The sequence below is a fragment of the Thermobia domestica genome, chromosome 2 (genome assembly GCF_964235325.1).
Source record: "Thermobia domestica chromosome 2, izTheDome1.hap1.1, whole genome shotgun sequence".
Taxonomy (NCBI): domain Eukaryota; kingdom Metazoa; phylum Arthropoda; class Insecta; order Zygentoma; family Lepismatidae; genus Thermobia; species Thermobia domestica.
Genome location: NC_137455.1, coordinates 63,746,648 through 63,770,729, shown reverse-complemented (window position 1 = coordinate 63,770,729; position 24,082 = coordinate 63,746,648). Strand labels below are relative to the sequence as shown.

The 24,082-nt window shown below is 35.7% G+C and overlaps 1 protein-coding gene across 1 annotated transcript; it reads right to left on the bottom strand.

Annotated features, from left to right (window-relative positions):
• Nucleotides 1-6,541: 6,541 nt before the first annotated feature.
• Nucleotides 6,542-7,372, bottom strand: LOC145679045 (uncharacterized). The gene has a single exon (XM_081749645.1). It carries the CDS (start codon nucleotides 7,370-7,372, stop codon nucleotides 6,542-6,544), a length of 831 nt encoding a protein of 276 aa, XP_081605771.1.
• Nucleotides 7,373-24,082: the final 16,710 nt, after the last annotated feature.

The following is a 24,082-nucleotide window of genomic DNA, read 5'->3' as shown; positions in this document are numbered from 1 at the left end:
AAGGTGCATTACCAGCGTGGTATACAAATGTCCCCTGGATGACTCCACTGAAATCCAATGTGCCCGTTTCGACTATTGTCAAGTAAGTTTCTTCAAAGTAAGCTATTGTCAAGTAAGTGGCTGGAACACATCCAAGCAGTTGCAACAGAAAGTCCTGGAAATACGACAAACATGACATGGACAGCTTTTTATACTTGTGAGTATCGTTATAAGGTTCCATCTAAAAGTCAGTGTGTTTTACTTCCGTTACTTCCAGATTCCGTAAATTCGCCTGCAATGATTCGGCATTGCTTTGATATAATCCAGAGAACTTTATCTTCATTGAATCCATCTCAAGTACCTGTCATTACGTGTGATCAGCCTGTTTATGCGATGACAAAGCAAGTACAATGGATGCCGCCCAATTTGTATGGAGAAGACTTAATTATAGTTATGATGGGCCCTTTGCATATCGAGATGGCTTCTCTGGAAATGTTGGGCACGTGGTTAACTGGAAGTGGATGGACGGATCTTTTGGTTGAGGCAGGCGTAACACCTTTTGGAAAGGCCGATCAATGTCTGCATGGTTCTCACGTTAAGCGAGTTAGATATGCTCACTAGTTAACATCAACAGCATTGTACATTATTCTAAGGAAAGCGTACGTAGAGTGTGGCTTCTGGTTCTGACAAACATCTATCATTTGAAGAATGGATTGATATTCGACAAAGTGAATCGGTTCAGTTTAAATACTGTTACACAGTATTACAGTTGGAATTGATGCTCTTAAACTTCCTACACAATGTGCGAATAGCAGATTTTGAACAGTATGTAAGCTCACTATCTCAAATGTGCTCTTGGATGTTCGCTCTTGACCATAGTCACTACGCGAGATGGATGTCAGTTTTTGGTAAATCTTTACAGGAACTTAGGGTTAGACATCCTGCTATTTATGAGGAATTTGTCCGTGGAGCTTTTGTAGGTTCCATAACAAGTCGACCCTGTCGACAAGTGCAACAAGACAGTGAAATCTGAAGGTGGTGCAATTGGAATGTTTCTCGACAACTAAAGTGCGTTGCTAGAATGGATGGTGTCCGGACCTGTAATTGCCAACCTTGTATCGGGTTTGGAGGAAGAGTGTGGATTGATCTCTGATAATGATGATCTCAGAATACGCCACAAAGAATCATCTGGTGCTAATATGATATTTAAAAATGATGTCACAGAACTGGTACGTGTGTTCTCAGAGAATGGCAACAATCCTTTTATTCAGGAAGGTAATGAACATTTTGGTGTTGCGACTAATTCTATAATGCCCGAAGATTCAGTTAAGTCGGTATACATTGCTGAAACTCTTGGAAGAGATCAGTATAACAGTTTTAAACAGGAACGATGTGCAGTAAATCACTGTTTGAACCAATTAAACGAAATAACCTTGCTCTTTGTCGCAAGACAATGAAAAGACTTAATCCTGAACACCGTAAGCTATCCATATTAAAAATGACTGTGCTCTCTTCAGTCCTCTCTTCAAAGCATGTCAGAGTCGACAGGGAGATCTATCTGACTTTTTTGCTCATGAAAATCTGGGATATCCTCCGTCAATTTCTGAAGATGGATTCATACGCAAAGGAACTATATCAGATGTAGTTACATGTTTAGAAAAATACGGCGACACCCAATTTACCCCTCCACCTGCTACATGTATGATATCGGACGGCTCTGCTATCATCCATATGTTGAAGCCGTCACCATCACAAATATTCCATGATTACTTGCAGATGAAAGGACATCCTTATATTTCATCCATTCTATCAGAGAAGAGCAGAGTAGATTTGGTGTTTGATCGTTACTTCCAAGATAGCTTACAAAGTGAAGAGAGACAGAAATGAGGGTCAGCATCACGAGTTGGTGTTACAAACTCTACTCCCATCCCGAAAAATTGGAATCTGTTTTTGCAAAATGAAGAGAACAAAACAAAAACAAGTCTTTTTCACTTAATTGCAGAATCAATGAACAAGGCTAAAATATCCAATGAGAAAACTTATTTTCACTAAAGGTATTGACATATGGGGTACATTTGACGTAAATATACACGGTCCACTAGCACCGTGCACGCATGAAGAGGCCGATACGAAGTTGCTTCTGCATGCCAAACATGCCAGTAAAGCAGGCCATAAATCCATTATATCAAAACGGTAGATTCAGATGTAGTTGTCCTGGCTTTGCATGCTTTCCCCAAACTACTACTGTCCCACCAGTTAGTTGAATATGGTGTTGGTAAGCATAAACGCTTTTTTCCTATTCACCAGTACGCGGAGAAAATAGGGACAGAAATCTGTGACGGCATCTTGTTTTGGCACGCATTTACCGGATGCGATACTGTATCTGGCTTTGCAGGTCGAGGAAAGAAAACAGTTTGGGAAGCATGGCGGACAAATCTAGAATTACTGCTGCATTTGTAGAACTTTCACATGCGCCTTTAAAATTAGACGATACTACATTCATGAAATTGCAAGGTTTCACCGTGTACCTATATGATCGAACCAGCAACCTGCAGAATGTAAACGACTGTCGTGGAATGCTTGTAACTAAAAAAATGTCGTCAGTTGGAAAGCGTACCACCCACTGAGGCTGCACTTCTTCAACATGTGAAAAGAGCCATTTTGCAAGGAGGATATATTTGGTCACAGTGGTCTGCGCTACAACCTAATTTGCCAGATCCTGAACAGTGGGGAAAGAAGTGATTCAGGGTATAACCTTTATGGTCTGTGCTACCAGAACTTTCCAAGCACTGCCAATAACTTGTTCGTTGCGGATGCAAATCTCTGTGCACTAATAGGTGTAAATGTGCTGGCCTATTCCTTCCATGCACAGCCTTGTGTGCCTATGATGGTATGTGTAAATGACTATAAACTGATGCAATTACTACAGTGAGAAACTGTGGTTTACTTAATTTAAATTTTGACTTTATTACTATTTTGTGTAACTTTTCTTCATGAAGTGACCAAATAAAATGCACAGAGATAAAGTACGCAATAGGCTTTTTTGTTTTTTAATGAATTTTGGGCCCCTCGTGCGGCCCTGGATGATGTGAAATTAAGACAATATAGAATTTAAATTAGAGGCTTGTTATTTCTCTTGCCTTTGAGTCTTACTTTGGCTCTGTAGGTCAAGCCGTTCTCACGTAATGGCTATTCCAGCGATAACATACCGTTCTCCAGTGCTCCAGATGTTCCAGCGCCTAGAATTCCAGGAAATTGTCATCAGATTTTTGGGGTCTACGTCAAAATTTATTTGTTACTATGTCAGTAAGCTCTGTGCAAAATTTTATGTTCTTATCACAATATGCATGATTCTATCAAAATGCTACCCCACTATTTAGCAACATTTTGTTTTACTCATTCTAAGTTTCGTATTTATAATTCTTTTCCTATGAAATTTAACACAAATATACATTTGCCGATTATACACATAGTAACAGTGTTAAAAGTACCCTGCTAAATCATTATCAAATTATGTTCTTACAAGAAGACAGTTATAGATTTGCGACAATAATTTTGGACATGAGTGTACATACTTGACTAATTACCTGTAACTTATAAACTAGTAAAAAAACTGAAAGAAAAAACTAAAGATATTTATCCTGCAAATAACTTCAGGACATTATATGATATACAACGTAAAACCACCAGGCTAACTTTGTTACCAACCCAGTATAAAGTTATACTTTCGAAATCGACTACGCCAGATTATTACAAATTTCCAATCAACACATTAGACGAAAAGATATATGTATAATTACACTTATTATCTCGTGTTGTATACTAAGGGCACGTCAGAAATATAAACGTGCAGAAACGCCTAAGTCCTGGAGGCTTCTGCAACAGGAATAACGTAAGTGCGACGGATCAATGCACACTCAATTCACCTCAGTTTCGAATATTATGACTGTTGTACGAGTTCATATAAAGAAAGATACAACTATCACTTCAATTATCCAGGTATATATGCGCTGTACTCATTGTGGATTTCTTACAATGTATTTCTATAATAGAGTACATTATTTATTAATTTCGTTACAATTTTTGTTATGTTTGTGACAGTTACGTTGCATATAATGCAGTATGTATCGTATAAGAAGACACTTTAATATAGTAAACAAAATCGAACACATTATTCAATGAAAATCCAGTTTAAAGAGTAATTTTATGCAGCACGGATAAGTATGTTTCTGTTTGTACTTCCTAATGATACATGTTTGAAAGCTTATGACCAGCCAGATGGTTCACATTCAACTAAGATATGCTTAGCCAGCGCATCGGTTCCCAGACGTCATTATTTCTAGCCTTCAGGATTGCAGTTCATTAGCTTTCAATTCAGATAACTTCCCAATTGCCTCATGATACTGGGTTAATACCAGAAGCTTTTTGTGCTTCCAGTGATTATAGAAACATGTACACCGAGGTCACGTATACTTATAACTGGCAAAACACAAAAACACAAGCTAGATAATAATAATAATAATAATAATAATAATAATAATAATAATAATAATAATAATAATAATAATTAAAAGTGCACTTTTCTTTTTAATGCCCTCTATTCGTACAGACAGGTGGTAAATTTTGATGAATATAGTAACGAAAAAGAGTTGAAGAAGTTAGGAATATTGTGTATAAATAATCTTCAGAAATCTTGTGTACAGTTAAAGATAGAGCTTACGGGAAGAAAATTTTTCTTTAAACATGTCTATGTAATGTTTTTCGTTACAAATCCAACCTATAAAACACTCGTAGCATGGGGTCAGAAATGGAACACACTAGATGAAAGTAGAATAAAGTTGGTACCACAGTACTAAAGGTAGGATGCCTTGAGCCGACTCAGGGCCCTGCCTACGCTATTGATCATCAAATTTATTACTTTCATTTACCTAATTGGATGTACAGAGTTGTTTTTTTTAGCGTATTACACTATTGCATAACAGTGTCTTTGAGTGATCATACTTTTCTTCGGTTCTTCTTCATTTTTACCACTTTTTACACACTTAAACCTTAAGTCAAAGAAATTGACTTCCTGAAACATTTTTATGTGAATAATTTATTGTCATAACCTTCTAGACTGCGCGGGAGAAACAGTAGGCCTACAAGTCAAAAAACACAGATTTACAGGAGACGATTTTTTTTATTCTACCAAGCGTAAGTATGAATCACTTATACTAACAGTACCAAGACGCGATTGTTAAACTCATGTTTAGAATTGACTTATACCAACTTAACCAGAGTGGAGCATGACACATAGATCTCCAATTTTGACTTATCTCATTTTGGCCAATTTCTGACTTACACCGTTCCTCCCGCGCAATCTAGAATTGTGCAAATTATAAAAACCCATGGTTCAACTGCAAATAGTAATAATATGTGCAATGTAGTTTATACATGGTGAATTATTAATGGGGTCACATTCTGAAACAAGACTTTCGGCTCGCTTTTATTATGTAAAATCCGGCCTCCGGAAATAGTTATGGGAATCCCAAGAAAAACTTGCTGGGTACACCCATAAATGTAAGGATTCTTGTTACTTAAAATTAAATAAAAATACAGACACTTTTTTGAAATCATTACTTAGTTTTCACCTTAACCTTGATGTCACGTGGTTGCAGTTCGTATTCATACTATTCTAAGATACGACGAGAAGTCAAAAAGTAAAGGGATCTGCAATTCTCGTAATAGGGTTTGGTAACATTGCTAGTATCCAGCGCTGAATTAATGTCGTCTGCAACACTTCTATGCAACGTGTCACTCTTATTCTCGGGTTAGTCGTTAGAGTGTGGCAGACCGTTAAGCATGGCAGCTCCATTGTCGATCTGTCCCAAGGAGGAAATAAGGGTAGTGGTCCCCTTTTTGTTTGCGGAAGATGTTAAACCTGCGGGAATTATTCGTCGAATACAAGCGCAGTATGGGGATAGCTGTTTATCGTAAAGCAAGATTTACGAATGGATATATCGTTTAAAACGGGGAATAAGTTCGTTATATGACGAGGAAAACTAGGACAGGCCATCGACGTCAACGACTGACGACGACGCGACAAGCTACATTTTCGGAAAGTACCTGCAAGGTAGGTCCTGAAAGAATTGTCAGCGTACAACAAGGCACAAAGGTTGGACATCTCTCGTAAACATTTTCCCGTTATCGTCGCGAGGAAGATGGATTGTAACAGTAAATCGCTACTGCAGATGAAACTTGGGTACATCATCACAAACCGAAAAGTAAGGGTGCGAGCATGATTGGAAACACCAATCATCACCAGAAATTAAGAAATTTTTTCGTCAACCATCAGCTAGTTATTGATGCGGTGCCAAATTGGTTACATGTGCAACCAAAACACTTTTTCCCGACGGAATAAATAAGAACTTGTGAAATGTTGGGAAAAGTGCGTTGAAGTGCAGGCAGACTATGTAGAAAAGTAATGTATGATTCAGTTTTCTGTCATTAGAATAAATGCTCGTACCTTTTCTCACAAGTCCCTTTACTTTTGACTTGCCGTCGCATTTACTTGTTTGATTGCCTAGTTAAACTTAGTTTTCCATTTGAACATAACAGATATACGTTCATGTACAAATATTAATACTCCAAGTATATTACCTATTAATAACAACACAAAAGAGCCTGCAATATCATTAAGAGATAGCGGTCTAAGTCTTTGAATGTCAAACTCTAGCATTAATGGCAACATAAACTTATGTGGTCTATAATTCCTAATAACTTCTTTCTCCCATTGTTCGATAATTCCAGACCCTATCAGACGACCGATAAAAACATTAAATATTTCCACGAGTGGAGATTCTTTAGGGAATGCAAAGCCTAAGTAAAAATTCAACACTGTTTCCTTCATAGCATACAAGTTCCTTAAAGTATCCTCCTCAAGATAGTCAGCACCTGTAATATAGCCCGAGAAAACTCTTTCAAACAATACAGCTATTCTTCTGTTTTTCGCTTCTAAATTCAAAATATCAGTATCTTCAAAATATCTGTATCGAGATACTATGGTTGCTATTTGTGAGTCTGCTACGTCATCAATAATATCGATGTAAATCATGTCGTTTAGACCCCATGAAAGACCAGAATCTACAAATTGTTCTAAAGTGTCAATCGGAGTTTCGATACATGGACTTGTGAGAAAAGACACTAAATTGCAGTTATATGCTACAATAATTACTATTGACGTAAAAGAAAACCATACAATTAAGTGTTTCATGGTATTGTGTCCTTCGTGTGGAATGGCCTGACCTATCACCATGCGAAGAGAATTAAGGAGACCATAACTGTATTCGGAATAATTACTCTTCTTGTTTAAGCGACATATTTGTTCTTCTAACGTAGCAAAAATGTAAAACATTATCGAGCAATTTAAAACAAATGCTAAAATAGTTATCCAAGTAGATATTTTAAAAGGAACGAGTACGTTCCATACGTAATGGAGAGGTTGTGGTCTTGGGGTAAGAAAACTTAATCCAAACTGCAAATGTGGGAAACTCATATCAAAATATTTGAAGCAAGTCTCTGTAATTAATGCAGTCGGTGCACCGGTTTGGTACTTCTCATTTTTGAATAATCCAAAATATGTGTTATGAGATTCATCATCCGAAAAATCTCCAAGTTTTCCTTCTACTACATCTATAATCCATGAAAAGTTATGGACTTTAGAGAATTCAAGCAAAATCCTATACTCGGTTCCTTCAAAAACTGTTCCATCAGTTATAACATATGGACTATATGTTGTCAAGAGTAAGTATAAATAGTTGTTCTGTAAATTCACTATAATAAATTCTTTTAGTAGTTTTCCATTAGTGGATTCATTCGAATTCCATGTTGCAATGGTTTCCCAACCTTCAGAACGTAAGTTACTCCCAAACTTGTGTTTGAGAATGTAAGACGGAATAATATTTCTTCTTGAATATTTAGAAGGTATTACGACGTATACATATGGCAAAATCTTCACTAATGGATGTTCAAATACATGTGGTATGTTATTTGTATTACCTTCATAAAGAACGATATACTTTCTTCTTTTCCTTTGATATGAAGAAATGGAGTTATTGTAAATGGTGTAAAGAGTTTTGGATATATTTGTAGATTGTATTAAAAATAAGGTACACCCACGATTCATTGAACTCAACATTAGTTTCGATTGTGTATCCAATTGTGATAGATTGGAGTGAATTATAGGTTGATACTGATGTTCATCATTAGTAACTTCAACATTTATTTCGTTCGCAGTAAAATATTGAATTGTTTCGACAAATACACAGTAACTTGCAGGTTGGCCAAGAAAGGTATTTTTGATCAAAAATTCCAAACTCGCAGTCGGTTCTAGAGCTCGTAAAGTGCTACTTCCAAACCCAAGTAAGTGGAATATAACCATGATACCTGTTAACTTCATAACTGCTGATCTGAAAGAAAAAGAGGAAGTAATTTTAATTTTGAATAGCACGATTCAAGTTTATATCAAGACGATATTTTTGATGTAGATAGTTCTATTTATTTTTATTTAGAGATTAAAATAAATTTGATTTGAGTTTGATTTTCAGTACAAAACGACTAAAAATATACAGTTAACCAAGAAAGTTCTTTTAACGTTTTCACCCATCACCTTCGAACATCAATATGTCACCTAAGATATATCTGATTGATCAAAAATAGTCCCCGTCAGCATTGATGTCCTTCTGCCAACGCTTTGAAAGGCCATGGATTCCATCGCGGTAGAACTTGGTTGGCCACAAAGGAAGAAGGTATCAATTTCATTTTGCATCTCTACTAGGGATTTGAACTGGCGTCATCTAAGGTGATTATCCAAAAAACGGAACAGATGATAATCACACTGTGCAATGTCCGATGAGTATGTTGGATGGAATACTGTTTCCCATCCAAGGCGTAGAATGGTAGGGATTTAGGATTTAGATTTTGGGCATTCGGCATCTAAGGCCATTTAGCCCTTCACGTTTTTGAGGGATGACATCCCCCGCGAGCACACAATCCGAGGAAAGGAAAGGAAGAAAGGATTGGTGAAGGAAGGAAGCATATTGGGACCTATAAGTTAGATACCACCCCGGCATTTGCCTGGTATGAATGAGGAAATCCCAGGAAAACCTCATTCATTGTGGCTGGCGGGAAAAAGCGTTGTAGGCTTTTTGGACCGAATGGCCCCACCGGGAATCGATTACGGGACAGCTCGCATCGAAGGCGAGAGCGTTAGCGATACGCTCCGCGTGGTCGTGGAGCTTCGTACAGGATAAACTTTTCATCACATGTAAACATCCTGTTCAGAAATGACTCCTTGCTCAGACGAGACAGCAATGAAATACAGGTGTCTGCTCGCGTTGTCTTCTGGCAAGGAGTGAAATCATGTGGGACACATCGACCCAACTGGTAATGCTCTCCAAGTTGATGAAGGTGCTTCCGACTGGTTTCTCCACTCACACTGAATTGTAGTGCCAGTTCCTCACATGTCTCTCCTCTGGCCAACTCAATTGCTGCCTGCAGATCTTCATTTTGAATGTGTGTTTGTCTTCCGGCACGTGTTGCGTCTTCGAGTGTTTCGTCACCGTTCTTAAGTTTTTTTAAATCACCGTTGCACTGTCCGCATAGTCACGACATCCCCACCAAAGACCTGGGATATCTTTCTCCCCGCTACAGCGTCGTTTGACCCCAGTTTGAACTCGTACATCATACACGCCCTTATGACGCTTTGTGGAAGTCCCATGTTCACTCTGTTCTTACGCAAGTTCATGGTGTAACTGAAGTGACAGAACCAAGTAATATGTTGGATCTACTTACACCAACAACTGACCTTCGCCTTATCGCCATTTGCATTGAACTCACAGTGTGAGGCTCAATGGGACACAGACTTCCACATAAAACGACAGAAGTTTCTGGGTTACTTTGATATTTGCGAACAATTATTAGATATAACAAAAAATGTACACTTCAATCCTAAAAGTGTTACTTAAACGATGTGGGAAAATACTAATCTGTACAAGAAATAGACGTGTTTCAGGATATATAAAATCAAAATAAAGATTGGGAAAATTATGGAAATATACCATTGGACATTAAAAGAAGAAACCTGTCATTATAATAATCATATAAGAATTAACGGATTCTTTTTACAGGGATAGATAATATGTGCTTGGAACAAGCGAGGTAGTTAAGGCTAGAAATACGTAGACGAATTATTTATTTTACGAAAATTTAAAACGTAGGAAACTAAATCTTTTCAGCAGTAAACAATAATTTCTGTATTTTTGAAGAGAAATGAATATGCTGTATTGCCGTTTCATTTGACGATATATTTATTTACGAAATATGAACATAACGGTTGCATCTTTTCGTGAAATAAAAGCCCTTAAAATCACAATCTAGTAGCAAAAGATACTCTAACTTGATTTCTTTGAGACAAATGTATAATGCAAATTTATTATATTATTAATAGAATGTTTGTTTGTAAAATGTGTACAAAAGCGTTATGAACAAGAGAAATTAAAACAGCATGTTTTAGGTTTCACCTTCAAGCATATTTACTTTATTGTTTGGTTATTAGAAAAATGTAAAAATATTCTTCTAAAACTCTGAAACTAAGTTTAAAATATATATCCGTTGAGTATTCTGATCTCTATAGAAAGGGATGATCCAATCGATAAAAGAACATCAAGAAATGTTTATAAACAAAACTTGTGTATGTGAAACGTATACATCTAGTGAAATCATAAATTAGTGCAGTAAATGAAGCTCAAATTTTAATGAAGAAACAACAAATTAGAAACAAGCTAAAAATTAGTACAGATGTTATGAATGATGTTCTAAACAACATACTAAAAGTTCCCTAAATGCCAGCTGACAAACAATTTTTCATAAAACGCATACTTTTAGAAATATTTAGCTCTAAATTCTAAAATTCTGAAAACTACCGTCAAACTGATTTAAAATTTTATTGAACTTAGGATGTAATTATTAGCAAGTTAAAATTTGACATAGATATTGAGAAAGATTATTTAAATGACATTCTAAAATCCCACAAATTCTTGTTCGAAATATTGGAAAATGTACAAATGTACGAAGTAATTGAAAGATAATGTTTTGTTAAGTGAAGTACAAAATCTGGATCGGGCTAAATATTTGAGAAACTGTAAATGCAGTCGATCCGATCCAATTGGGATCAATGGTGGTGCAAGGGGGAAACATTATGACGTGTTTAAGTTTCTTCTCCGCCGTCTTGGTGTCCGCCGTCTTGGAATCAACTTGTTTATTTTAAATGTCAACATGGTCGTGTGACATACTAAGCAACATCCTCGTTCGAAGAGAAACCCAATAGTAAGGTTATTTTCCCAAAACATACAACTGTTTTGAAGTTGTGAATTGATTTAGGATATGTTATATGTGAAATGCTGTGAAATGTGCTGTGCGAAGTTTCGAATTGAATGATAATGATAAAGCAAAGAGCAAGCTTTGTAACATCTCGCATTACGTATTCTTTGTAACCAGGAAAAGAGAGAGCTAACACATATGAAACAATTTACAATCACATGACATGTTCAGCATGCCCACCGTTCTGTTCTATGCATATCCTTAACCTTGAGACACAGTGATTGTGCACTCTGCGAAGCATAGTTGGTTATATTTGTTCACAGAGAGTAATAATTCTTCTTTTCAGGTAGTCAATGTCAATAATTTTGAACTGGTAGACAATAGCTTTAATGTGCCCCCAAAGATAGATATCCAACGGAGGTAGGTCAGGGGACCTTGCTGGCTACTCAACTGGTCCATGCCGACCTACCCAACAACTGGCAAAGTGTTCATTGAACGATCGATTACGTTAAGACCATAATGCCGCGGTGTCCCATCTTGTTCCCAATATTGATGAAATCACCCTTCCTCATCCAACAAAAGAGGCATGACAGTATTTTCAAGCATATCTCCATATTGTGTAGCATCCAAGGTCCCATCAATGAAAACATCCCAGTACCGGACATTTTGGTTGTTAATCTCACTCCCCGTTACATAGAAATTTGCCTCATTACTAGAAACAATGTTATGAGGAAACACTCGCTTACGAGCTATCTGGGCCAACGCCTACTCACAAAACTCCATTTGTCTATCTAAATCATCCTCTGGCAGTTTTTGATTCAACTTTAATTTTTAGGGGTGCCACTTTTTCCTTTTTAGCATTCTTTGAACACTTTTGGCACTAACATTATGCTCACTTGATAGAGGTCGCACACTCTAAATAGGACTTTTCACCAATACACCCAACACAGCTGCTGATGTGTGTGGATCAGTTGCATTTCGTGGTCGTCCTGATCGAGGTAAATTATCAACATTTCCCTTTGCCACGAATTTGAGGATTAGTTTTCGTACAGCACTGTCTGTCACCAACTCGCGATTAGGATGTCACTCTTTAAAGACGGATGTTATTGCTGAACTGCGTTATCCAGGCAAAAGGAAGATTTCGAATCTTTCCTCTCGAATTTGCATCCTGTCCTACCTAGAAGAAAAAAGATAAAGAGTCACTCGATTGCCGTCTATACAATGTTCCACACATAACAACATTTAAGTTTAAATGATAACATATTCTAGCTTAAATCCATTCACAACTTCAAAACCGTTGAAGATTTTGAAAAGAAAGTTTTACCGTAGTATTTCTCGGTATTGCGATAAATTTTCGGTACGGGGCTAATACAAATCTTAATTAGATAGATGATTCAAAGATGCAAGGTGTAGGTAAGGTAATGGTGTGATGTAAAATATGGGGAGAAAAACTTACTAGACCAGTTTCCATTGATGAGACGCATTGGACCTATTTTCATTGATGGAACCTGGGATGCTGCACAATATGCAGAGATGCTTGGAAACAACTTATGCCACTTTTGTTGGAAGAGAAAGGGTGATTTCATCAATATTGGCAACAAGATGGGACTCCGCATTATGGTCGTAATGTAACTGATAGTTTAATGAACACTTTCCCGGTTGCTGGATAGGTCGGCATGGACCAGTTGAGTGGCCAGCAAGGTCCCCGAACTAACTCTGTTAGATTTCTATCTTTGAAGGCACTTTAAAGCCATTGTCTACCAGTGTAAAATTATTGTCATTGGCTACCTGAAAAGAAGAATTATTACTGTCTGTGAACAAATATCACCAACTATGCTTCGTAGAGTGCTAAGCACAGGGTCACACTGTTAAGGATGTGCATAGAACAGAACGGTGGGCTTGCTGAACATGTCATGTGATTGTAATTGTTTCATATGTGTTAGCTCTCTTTTTTCCTGGTCATTAAAGAATACGTAATGCGAGATGTTACAAAGCTTGCTTTTTGCTTTATCATTATCATTCAATTCGAAACTTCGCACAGCACATTTCACAGCATTTCACATATAACATATCCTATATCAATTCACAACTTCAAAACAGTTGTATGTTTTGGGAAAATAACCTTACTATTGGGTTTCTCTTCGAACGAGGATGTTGCTTAGTATGTCACACGACCATCTTGACATTTAAAATAAACAAGTTGATTCCAAGATGGCGGACACCAAGACGGCGGAGAAGAAACTTAAACACGTCATAATGTTTCCCCCTTGCACCACCATTGATCCCAATTGGATCGGATCGACTGCATTTACAGTTTCTCAAATATTTAGCCCGATCCAGATTTTGTACTTCACTTAACAAAACATTATCTTTCAATTACTTCGTACATTTGTACATTTTCCAATATGGCGAACAAGAATTTATGGGATTTTAGAATGTTATTTAAATAACCTTTCTCAATATCTATGTCAAATTTTAACTTGCTAATAATTACATCCTAAGTTCAATAAAATTTTAAATCAGTTTGACGGTAGTTTTCGGAATTTTAGAATTTAGAGCTAAATATTTCTAAAAGTATGCGTTTTATGAAAAATTGTTTGTCTTTAAAAAATATTGTATTATCTATGTTCTATAAAGCGACAGTATGTTTATCTCTTTATGTTAAACCGTAGCGAAGATATTGCTCTTTTTATCTGGGTATTGTTCATTTGACACTTCTGGTGGCAATTTTCCAATATGGCGGCGAAGGTCACCTGGCATTTCAGGGGACTTTTAGTATGTTGTTTAGAACATCATTCCCAACATCTGTACTATTAAATTTCTTCCGTACTTTTTGCAAATTTGACTGCACTAAATGGTGAGCGAAACTCAAGCATAGTTCACTCTGTGTACTGTAAATGTGAATCCACTTATATATATATATAAAATGAAAAGAAAATGTTTTTTTGAAGCTGGTGAGGTTCAACCACGGCTGTTCTACCACCTAACCCTTGTCAAGAGAATACAATATTAAACCATACACATGAAAGGGAACAAAAAAAAAAAAAAAAAAAAAGAAAAAAAGAAAATACAAGGAAAGGAATAAATCAGAAAATGAAAAAGTCACATATGCAATAAAAAGTATCGATATTGTTGGATTTAGCTAAGTTGTTACATAAAACTGTACCAGTCGTCGGGATTTCATCAAATGTGATTTTAATGAATTTCGAAATGAATTAAATGACCTTTTTCCGTGAGATCTTTTGGTGTCGCATTCCATACTCTCGGACCTGCTCTAGAAAATGATCCTTGCACTATCTTCAGTTTAAGTCTTTGTACCTTGAATTTCTCACTGTTACGCGTAACGTGAGAGTGAATTTGTGACCTCTTTGTAAATTTATAATATAAATATTCTCGGGATTGAGTTTTAAGGATTTTATATATCAGACAACTATAGCTCAGGTAACTTCTTCTCGACATTGTTAAAATATCGTTTCTATTTAGCACTGGTAGGATATGTTCCGATTTCTTTTAGTTAAAGGCAAACCAAATGCACGAGTTCTGTATTTTCTGTGTAGCTTTAGAATTGTAAACGGAGAGAGTTGGTCCATATACAGTGTCACAGTAGTCTAATAACGGCAAAACAAGAACTTGTATGAAATATAATTTCATAGACTGAGATAGAAAGTCTTTGGCTTTGTAAAGTCGATTTAATAAAGTAATAGCTTTGTTACACTGAGTAGATATATGATTGTTATAATTTAGATCCTTATCCAAATATGAGTCCTAAGCGTTTCACATGGATAGAGTAAGAAATATAAATGTCCGCAATTTTTATTTTTAGATCCGTTGCCTTGATTTTACTATATATATTTGGTGTTTCGAAACAACACTGACAACGTTTGGGAGGTGATTCTTGACACCAAGATGAGACAAAAGGTATAGATCAACTTGGGTGCACAAATGCTTCCTTTCGAAGTAATAGGCTACAGAAACCATGAGAAAATAAACTTTAAAGGTCCATAGCTCCAATAATATGGGACCTACCGTGGTCGGGTGAAGACTATATTTAGTAACTTGTATATGCCCTATCTAAATATCCATGTTTCAGAATCCTAAGGTACTCACGGAAAAATTTTTGTAGAGAAAGTTTGGCTACGGGCATATAATTTGAAGTACTCACCAATTTACCTCTATAAAATGTTGCGGAAGTACCGCAGGATTCGAAAACATGGGTGTTTGCATAAGGCTCGTACTAGTTGTTAAGTGAAGTCTTGACCCGACTACTGTAGATCGCAGAGCATGGGAGTTATTGACCCTTATTTTTTCATTTTTTCATGTTTTTGGCAGCCTGTAACCCCGAAAGGTAGCATTTGTACACACAGGTTGGTCTATATTTTTTGTCTTACCTTGGTGTCAGGAATGACCTCTCAAACATTGTTGGTGTTGTTTTGAAACACACACACACACACACACACACACACACACACACACACACACACACACACGTATATATATATATATATATATATATATATATATATATATATATATATATATATATATATATATATATATATATATAATTTTTGTATTACAAAGTTATGTTTACCATAAATGTATGTACGTTTCTAGGCCATTAAAGATTCTAGTCTCTAAAACACAGTTACTTTCACTGTACTAAATCAGAATTATGGAATTGCGAACAGGTTAGAACTTCGGTCTTATTTGTGTTTTGATACTTGAAATATAATTTTTCATAATACTAATATACGGTTTACGGGATTATGTGTATAATACTAGCATTTGAGGTCAGCATGCGAACTACTGCTTTCAAGAATGTTATTGCTTTTCACTTGAAACCTAAAGTAATAGGGAAGTATTTGTTGCAAATTGCTTCCTTGTTTGAGTCTACTTGGTATCAGAATGTACGATTCATACATGTATTGATATAAAGTACCAGTCAAAAGTTTAAGATCATCTCAGATTTAAGTGAGACTACTGTGAAATCTAAAAACTTTGTATGCCCAATTGTCGCTCGTTGGATTGGCAACAACGAACACTATGATTTCATTGAGAGACATTATGAACACACAAGGACGTATACAGAGGGTCGTAAACATTTTTCTAAATGTAGCCACTTTTGGCCTTTTTAACAGTAATATATCAACAAGGTAGAAAGGCAGATACTAAAAACTTTTTATCCTTTCAAATATATGTCACTGTCTTGTGTCACAATATGAATATCTTTGAAATAAACCATAACTACTCTCTTATCTTCCAGAAGTGTGGTTACGTTATGCAATATGTATTACAAAATGCTTTTTAATGTTTCATTTTAAGAAATACAATTAGACATTCGGTATAAAATGTAGTCAGTGGCATATTTACGATTTTGTTTCGGGGAGGGCTTTGCTAACTTTCGGGGGGAGGCTTTGCCTGAAAATATGAAAATTCTGCAAGATATTTCATATACTTTACTACAGTAAGTAAGGTTTCGGGGAGGCTTAAGCCTGGAAACCCTCCCCCTAAATACGCCACTGTATGTAGTATCTCTCATATTGCAATCCAACTGTCGCCAAATTTTATGCTTTGGACAGGAGTACCTGTGATACACGGCTGCGTAGTTAATGCGCGAAATAGAATGACCATAGTAGAGGTTCATTCAAATCCGAGGTGGTCTTAAACTTTTGACCAGTACTGTACTATTTTCCTATAGTTATTTGCCTATAATTACGAGATGCCTGTTCATATATTAGATAAGTACAATGGATTCTGTTCAAGTTTCAAATTCGGGAGTACGTTATATTTGCTCATCGCACATTTCATTTGCATGTTTTACATTTGCACATAACTTACAGAATGACTAATGTAACACAGGTAGTTGAAGAGAACACTTCGATCAGATTTTTAAGGGATGCGGTGGTATATGAGATCGTAATATGATAGTAGTTCTGTACAAGACAATAATGTCACCAACACTGCTTGAACAGTGGCTAAACATGGATGAAGTAGATCCAAGCTATAGATTCTCAACCAAAAGGAGTAAGTCTTATGTGGGTTGATGAATGGAGGAACGATGGTGATGACGAGATAAAAAAAAAAAAAATAGTAATGTGTACACTGTAAACAATTACGGTCACATTTACTGATCAATTACCGCCAATTCTTGCTACCAACCGGTTGCCCTAAAATTACGATATTAGTGTTAAAGCTATGGTAATAGGACATAGATACGGCCTTTTTTATGATCTACAGCCATAAATTTTGCAATATTACAGTAAATTTTAGAGTAATCACCTGGCACCCAGAATTGACGGTAATCGGTCAGTAAATGTGACCGTAATTATTTACAGTGTAGTCATAAATTATCAGAAGCAAGAGCCCATATGAATATGATAGTAAATGTAATTTCACTATCTTCATAAAAGAACTGTGTCTTATTATATCAACTAATTAAAATATTTGATCAATAAGAACAATATTTAACAGGAAAGAAACTAAAGCTTGAGATTCTTTTGTACTCTACTAATACGCGATGTGATGATTTCTTATTATTGGTATGGTATACATTATCTGTCTCATTAAAAGCCCATTTTTTTTAGCGGGATAGTATCTTATTTCCTTGTAACAATGGAAGGAGAGAGAAAGTCAGTTTAGTTAATAATTTAATTGACTTTATTAGAACTTTTAATGTTGTGAATCTAGGAAAAATAACAAAACATATTAAGATTGTAAATGCAGTTTGCATAACAAATAACAAATAGTGTAACAGGCAAGGAAAAAAAAACTTACGTTCCACACAATTGAAGTATAAAAATTATTTTAATATTTCAAGTTTATCGCAGAAATACAGCATGTGAGTATTTGGTGTAGGGGATATCGTTGTTGTTTCTCAGTGAACTATACCATGTTCAAATAATCATCAAATACACTTCTTTTCCATCGAAGGAATAGCTGTGAAGTGCACTGTTATAATTTTAGTTCTGGTTTCATTCTGTTGGAGCCTTCTTACCGTTTTTTAACATAATAACACAGGGCAATATATATGATTGTAGATCAAACGTAAGGGTGTTATAGACGTTTTTCAATTAATAAAATACAGAAATAAGCTTATATCCGAAACTAAATGTACACGTAATTGAAACAAATGTAGCGAGTTCTATCAATTCTTCAACCAGATTATTCTTTGTCCGTCCATCTGTTTCATCAAAACTCATGTAAAACTTATTCGATTTTAGTGAAACTTGGTGTGTGGTTTCCTCAAATCTTTCGAAATGATCTTTGCAAGAACACACCAAGAATACGGAAGAAAAACGGAATAAGATCTGCTCCGTGTTGCAAGTTGACCCACATAGAAAGCTTTTGTGAAATAATTTGATTTTCATTGTATATTTGAAGTTGGTTTCCTCAAGATAAATGGTTGAGTTTAGCCACCATAAGGCCTAGCATCACAGTATCATATGAACTTGCTAAATCAAATTCTTTGTTTCTGAGAGCAGATCGATGACGTAAAGGATGGTTCCGTACTTCTTCAACCAGAGCTTACTCTTGATATGCTAATGTTGCATGCAGTCTTCCACTTCTGAGATTTCATCTAGTCCATCCTACCATTGTACTTCCCTGCTTCTCAAAACGATCCAGATACTTTCTTTCAGCTTTAGAATGACAACTAAAATCTCTAGTACTGTGAGACACTTCTTACCATTAGCGAAACAATTGGTTATATCGCCTTTATGAGCGGCATTCAATTCTAAAGAGCAAAAGTTGACAAGCTGTTTCGTTTTAGCCGTGGTCCCATCTTTTTTTTTATTCCCAAACTGGACGCTTAAATGTAAGCAAACATGAACAGTGACCCGCAATTTTTTTTCTAAAATATTAATGATCAAAGCAAATATTACGCTCTTTTGTTAAATGATTATTTACAAAGGTATTTTTCGTAGAAAATCTGATTGAGAATTTTTACGGTATCCAATCCTCCTTGCTGACATATTGGATAGCACGTGTTCTTTTGGTGCATGTGGTCTCGGATTCGATTCTCAGGGGAGAGAACAAACATTATATTTACAATCATTTTCTTTCACTAATCATCCGCTTCCTTTAGCCCAAAAGGACATAACCATGGGACATTAAACTAAAAAGTTTAATTTTATTTTAGACGATTACTGGAACATGCTCTTGATTTCTTGGAAGTTTTGAATGTCTTGCCTATATATTTTGTATCTTGAACACATTGCTGGTCCAAAAAATGTTTGGGAACCAAAGGCTTATTGACTTACTTAATTGAATTATGTTTTATTAATTTAGTGTCATTAATTTTATTTTTTGTAAAGAAATAACTTAATATACAAATATAATTATAATGAATCCTTTTTCTTTTTTGAAAGGAAAAGAAAAGGGTGTGCTATTTAGGTGTGAGACTATAGACTCAATGATCTCTCCTTTAATGGCAAACAACCACGTGTTGAGTAAGTCACCAACGTAATAGGGCGAGAGAACAAAGCAATATTACATCAGGTGTTCTTTAAATGCATGTCTTATCTCTGTTTTAACTATGAAGATACCTTTTTTTTTAAAAAAAAAAGGAAATTATGGTTTACATTATTTCCATGAAATACTGGTCTGTGTGTGATAAAACGAAGCGAAAAAGAAGCAAAATATATTAGTTATATTCTATTCGCGTGCCACTATTACATTTTAGATTGTATTAAGAAAAGAAATCATGTCCATTGTTCAATCGGAATATTATTAATATACTAGCGTTATCATCGTCCTCTCATTCTTGAGGTAGAAACCTATGAAATGTATAAGGATTGTTTCGTCAACTTAAAAGAAAAATATTTCACTTTTCATGTACAAGGTACCATAATTTACTTTTAACTATGTCAAAATTTGATGAAGCGAGAAGCAGTAATATGGCGATCAGTGATTATTTCAGAAGGCGAACTGGAGGTATTCTGCTCCAGAGCTACGGAATTCAGCCCGGAGCATATCTCAGATCGAGCTAAATGTAGGGTAGCTGTATTTTGTACGTACTACTTTTGATCTCCCTTGTATTGTAAATACCCATCGGATGAAATCTTAAGAAACTATGACTGGTGACGATGAACAATGAACCATTCCTTGGTTTTGAAATAATTATCTAAAGATAACGAAAGGAGTAATACTAAGAAAAAATTTATGATTATTATTTTGTTGCTGTACGACTGAGACTTATTGTTTATTTTGTTCAAAATATAGCTTTATTCTTATCAAAGCTAGATAGGAACACCATTTTTATACGTTAAGAATATTTGTTACCAGCTTAGTACATACCAAAATTAAATATGATAAGTGCTGCACACCAAAATAAGACAAAATTTTTGTTTCCTCGCTCAAGAATTTGTACAACTCGTAGGCCTTGACGAATAAAACTATTTACTTCCAACAACGCGGGAACTCAAAACAGTTTGGAACATGCGTCCAGAATAAATAATAATGGTTCTAAACATGCACAGGAAATTGATTGGTCATCTATGTGTTTCGTGGAAACCTTCCTCACGCTATAATCGGAATAGAACGATTATTGCCTAGGTTTTTATACTAATTAAAATGCACAGAATGCACAATAGTCCATTCTTCCTTATGTGAAACTATGTCAATCATAAAAGTTTATAACAAAGCCGATCCTAATCATGGCATCTTAAACATAACCCTGATTACTCAAAGATCGTAAAAACGTTTACTTTGTAAACAACCTAAATGGGACAACACCCCACTTACTCCAGTCGCGGAGAGGCCCCATATAAGAAACTTTTCATCTATTATCATTGATTAATTGAGTTTCTTAATGGGGTTCCCGCGCCATACCCTCCGTCACAAAAAGCCCATTGCCCATCACATGTTCATCGTAAAAGAAATCTCAAAGTAAAAATAATCTTTTCAAATGTGATGAATTTATTTTATTATAGTACCATTTACAAATCATTTATTGACTTTTGCTACTTGACTTTTCAAATCTAGTTTTGCGTATTTACGCTAACAAATATGTTCAACATGTACAACAATCGTGTTTTTGATGTTGGAGCTCTTTTGCAATACAATCAGTCCAAGTTCACGTTAGGACACGAATGTTCGAATGTATACACGAATCCAAAAGTGAATTACCACCTGTAATTCTCTTTTTCCTACAATAACAGACAACCCAAAAGGCTTGGCGGTTGGGTTGGTTGCACATTCAAAAGGCATTTGACCAAACCTCAAATTTGTCACAAACCTATCAGTGTGGCAAACTGCAAACAACAGAATAAAACAAATTGTTAAGATTGACAATTTTATTATCGTTACGGAGTTGGATAACATCAAAAGTTACAAAATTATCTTACTCAACCAGTTCAAACAAGATGAATGGCAAGAAACAGATATCAGAGGAAAGCATTTCTCTCCTTCCCCAGAAAAAAGAATCTCATAAAAAAGAAAATGTTACATAATGTAAACGTTTAATATAAAAGCCCCAGCCAAAATTTTGAAAGTTGACACACGAAAGGAAAGAACAACTGAACTGAAGTAAATGAAATCGTGCACAGATATTGCAGGCGTAAAACGAGGGAATACGGGTTTCGTATTTTCCTAAAGAAAAAAACGGTTGGATGGGGTACGCACCCTATCAAACATTTGATCACGAAATGTCAAAAGTGCTGGTAACACTATCTCAGATGTGTGTAAAGGACATGAAAAATTGCAACGAAACTTTATGTATGGATAATACGCAAAAAATAAACGAATACGTTTTTTTATTTGCCGCGGAAAAACGGTCTTAGGGGAAAAAGTCCCCAACCAAAATTTTGAAAGTTGACGCCCGAAAGGAGAGACGAAGTGAACCGAAGTGAATGAAATTGTCCACAGATATTATAGACATAAAACGAAGGAATACGGGTTTCGTATTTTCCATGAAAACGCAATTGGGTGAGGCACCGAAACCTCCAAACCTTTAATCACGAAATATCAAAAGTGCTAGTAACCGTATGTCAGATGTGTGTAAAGTACATGAAGAATTGCAACGAAACTTTGTGTATGAACAATAGACAAAAATAAACGAATACGGTTATTTTCTATTTTGGGGGGAAGCAAAAGGTTTTTGGGGGCAAAAGCTCAATAAAAATGTTTGCAATTTGACTCCGAAAAGCAAGAAGAAATGGACCTAAATGAATGAAATGCGGACAAAAATTGTAGAGGTAAGAAGAGGTGATACGTGTTTCGTATTTTCCTGAAAAGGAAACAAAGTCTTGCGAAAGAAAATAAAGCGGAACGTGGCGTTGAGTGCCGGAAGATGTGGACCGAAGGGAATGAAATTGTATGTAGATATTGGATGTATAAAATATGGCCTTTCGTGTTTCAAAAGTGTCGTGTCACCATCCGATTTCTTCGAATTTGGCAGATCAACTACAAGCACAAAAAGTATAGCGTGTTTTACAGTATTTCAGGAGGTGCATTTAACTCTTACAATTTTTTCTCGCATAAACAAAAACACGTGTAGATTTATTTCCAGTTTGCTGTTGATGTGCCAAAACGGATAGAGACACTTGAGAAACACGAAAGGCCTTATTTTACATAGGGTCTATATAATATTTACACACACCTTCATGTGCTTCAGTCCACTCCTTCCTGCGCTATTACGGTAATATCTACTTTTTCTTCAGATGGGGCTCAGACACCAAAACTGTTTTTCCGGTAAAATTAAAACATGTTTCATTTATTGTTTCGCAAATTGTAACTATACGAAACTTCGTAGCAATCATCCATTTGTTTTATTAACTTCTAACGTATGCTTATTTGCATTTTCATATTTCGTAATCAACGGTTTAGAAGGTCCGTGCCTCACTCAACCGCTTTTTTTTATTTTTTTTTTTACAGAAAAATACGCAACCCAATTGTCTTATTTTACGTCTACAATATCTGTGCACTATGTCATTCAATTCGGTAAGTTTCTTCTTGACTTTAGGGTCTGAAATTTGAAAATTTTGGGTGGGGGTTTTTTACCCTTAAACCTTTTTTCCGCAGAAAATAGAAAACGTATTCGTTTATTTTTGCGTATTGTCCCTATACAATGTGTCGTTCCAATTCTCCAAGTGCTTTAAGCACTTCTGACATAATGTTATTAGCACTTTTGATATTTCACAATCAAAGTTTTGGAGAGGTCTGTGTCCCACCTAAACGCTTTCCTCTTTTTTAGGAAATTAAGAAAAGTAAAATAGGAAATTAAGAAATTTCCCTTACTCTGTCATTTAATGTCTACAATATTTTACACAATTTCATTCACTTTGGGTCACTTACTCTGACCTTCCGCGTCTCGACTTTCAGAATTCTGGGTGGGAGCTTTTGCCCCGTAAACCCGCTTTTCCGCTGAGAATAAAAACCCGTATTCGTTTATTTTTCTGTATTGTTTATACACAATGTTTCGTTGGAATTCTTCATGTCCTTTCGACGGATATGACAAATTGTTACTAGCACTTTTAATATTTTGTAATGAAAGTTTTGGAGGGGTTCGGGCCCCACCTAGCCGTTTCTCTCAGGAAAATACGAAACACGTATTCCCTCATTTTATGTCTACAATATGTGTGTACAATTTCGTTTATTTCGGTTCATTTGTTTTTGCCTTTCGAGTGTCAAATTTCAAAGTTTTGGGTGGGGGGGTTCTTGCCCCTAAAACCGTTTTTCCGCAGAAGATTAAAATCACATATTCGTTTATTTCTTGTGTAGTATCTACCTGCCAAATTTTCTGAAAGTA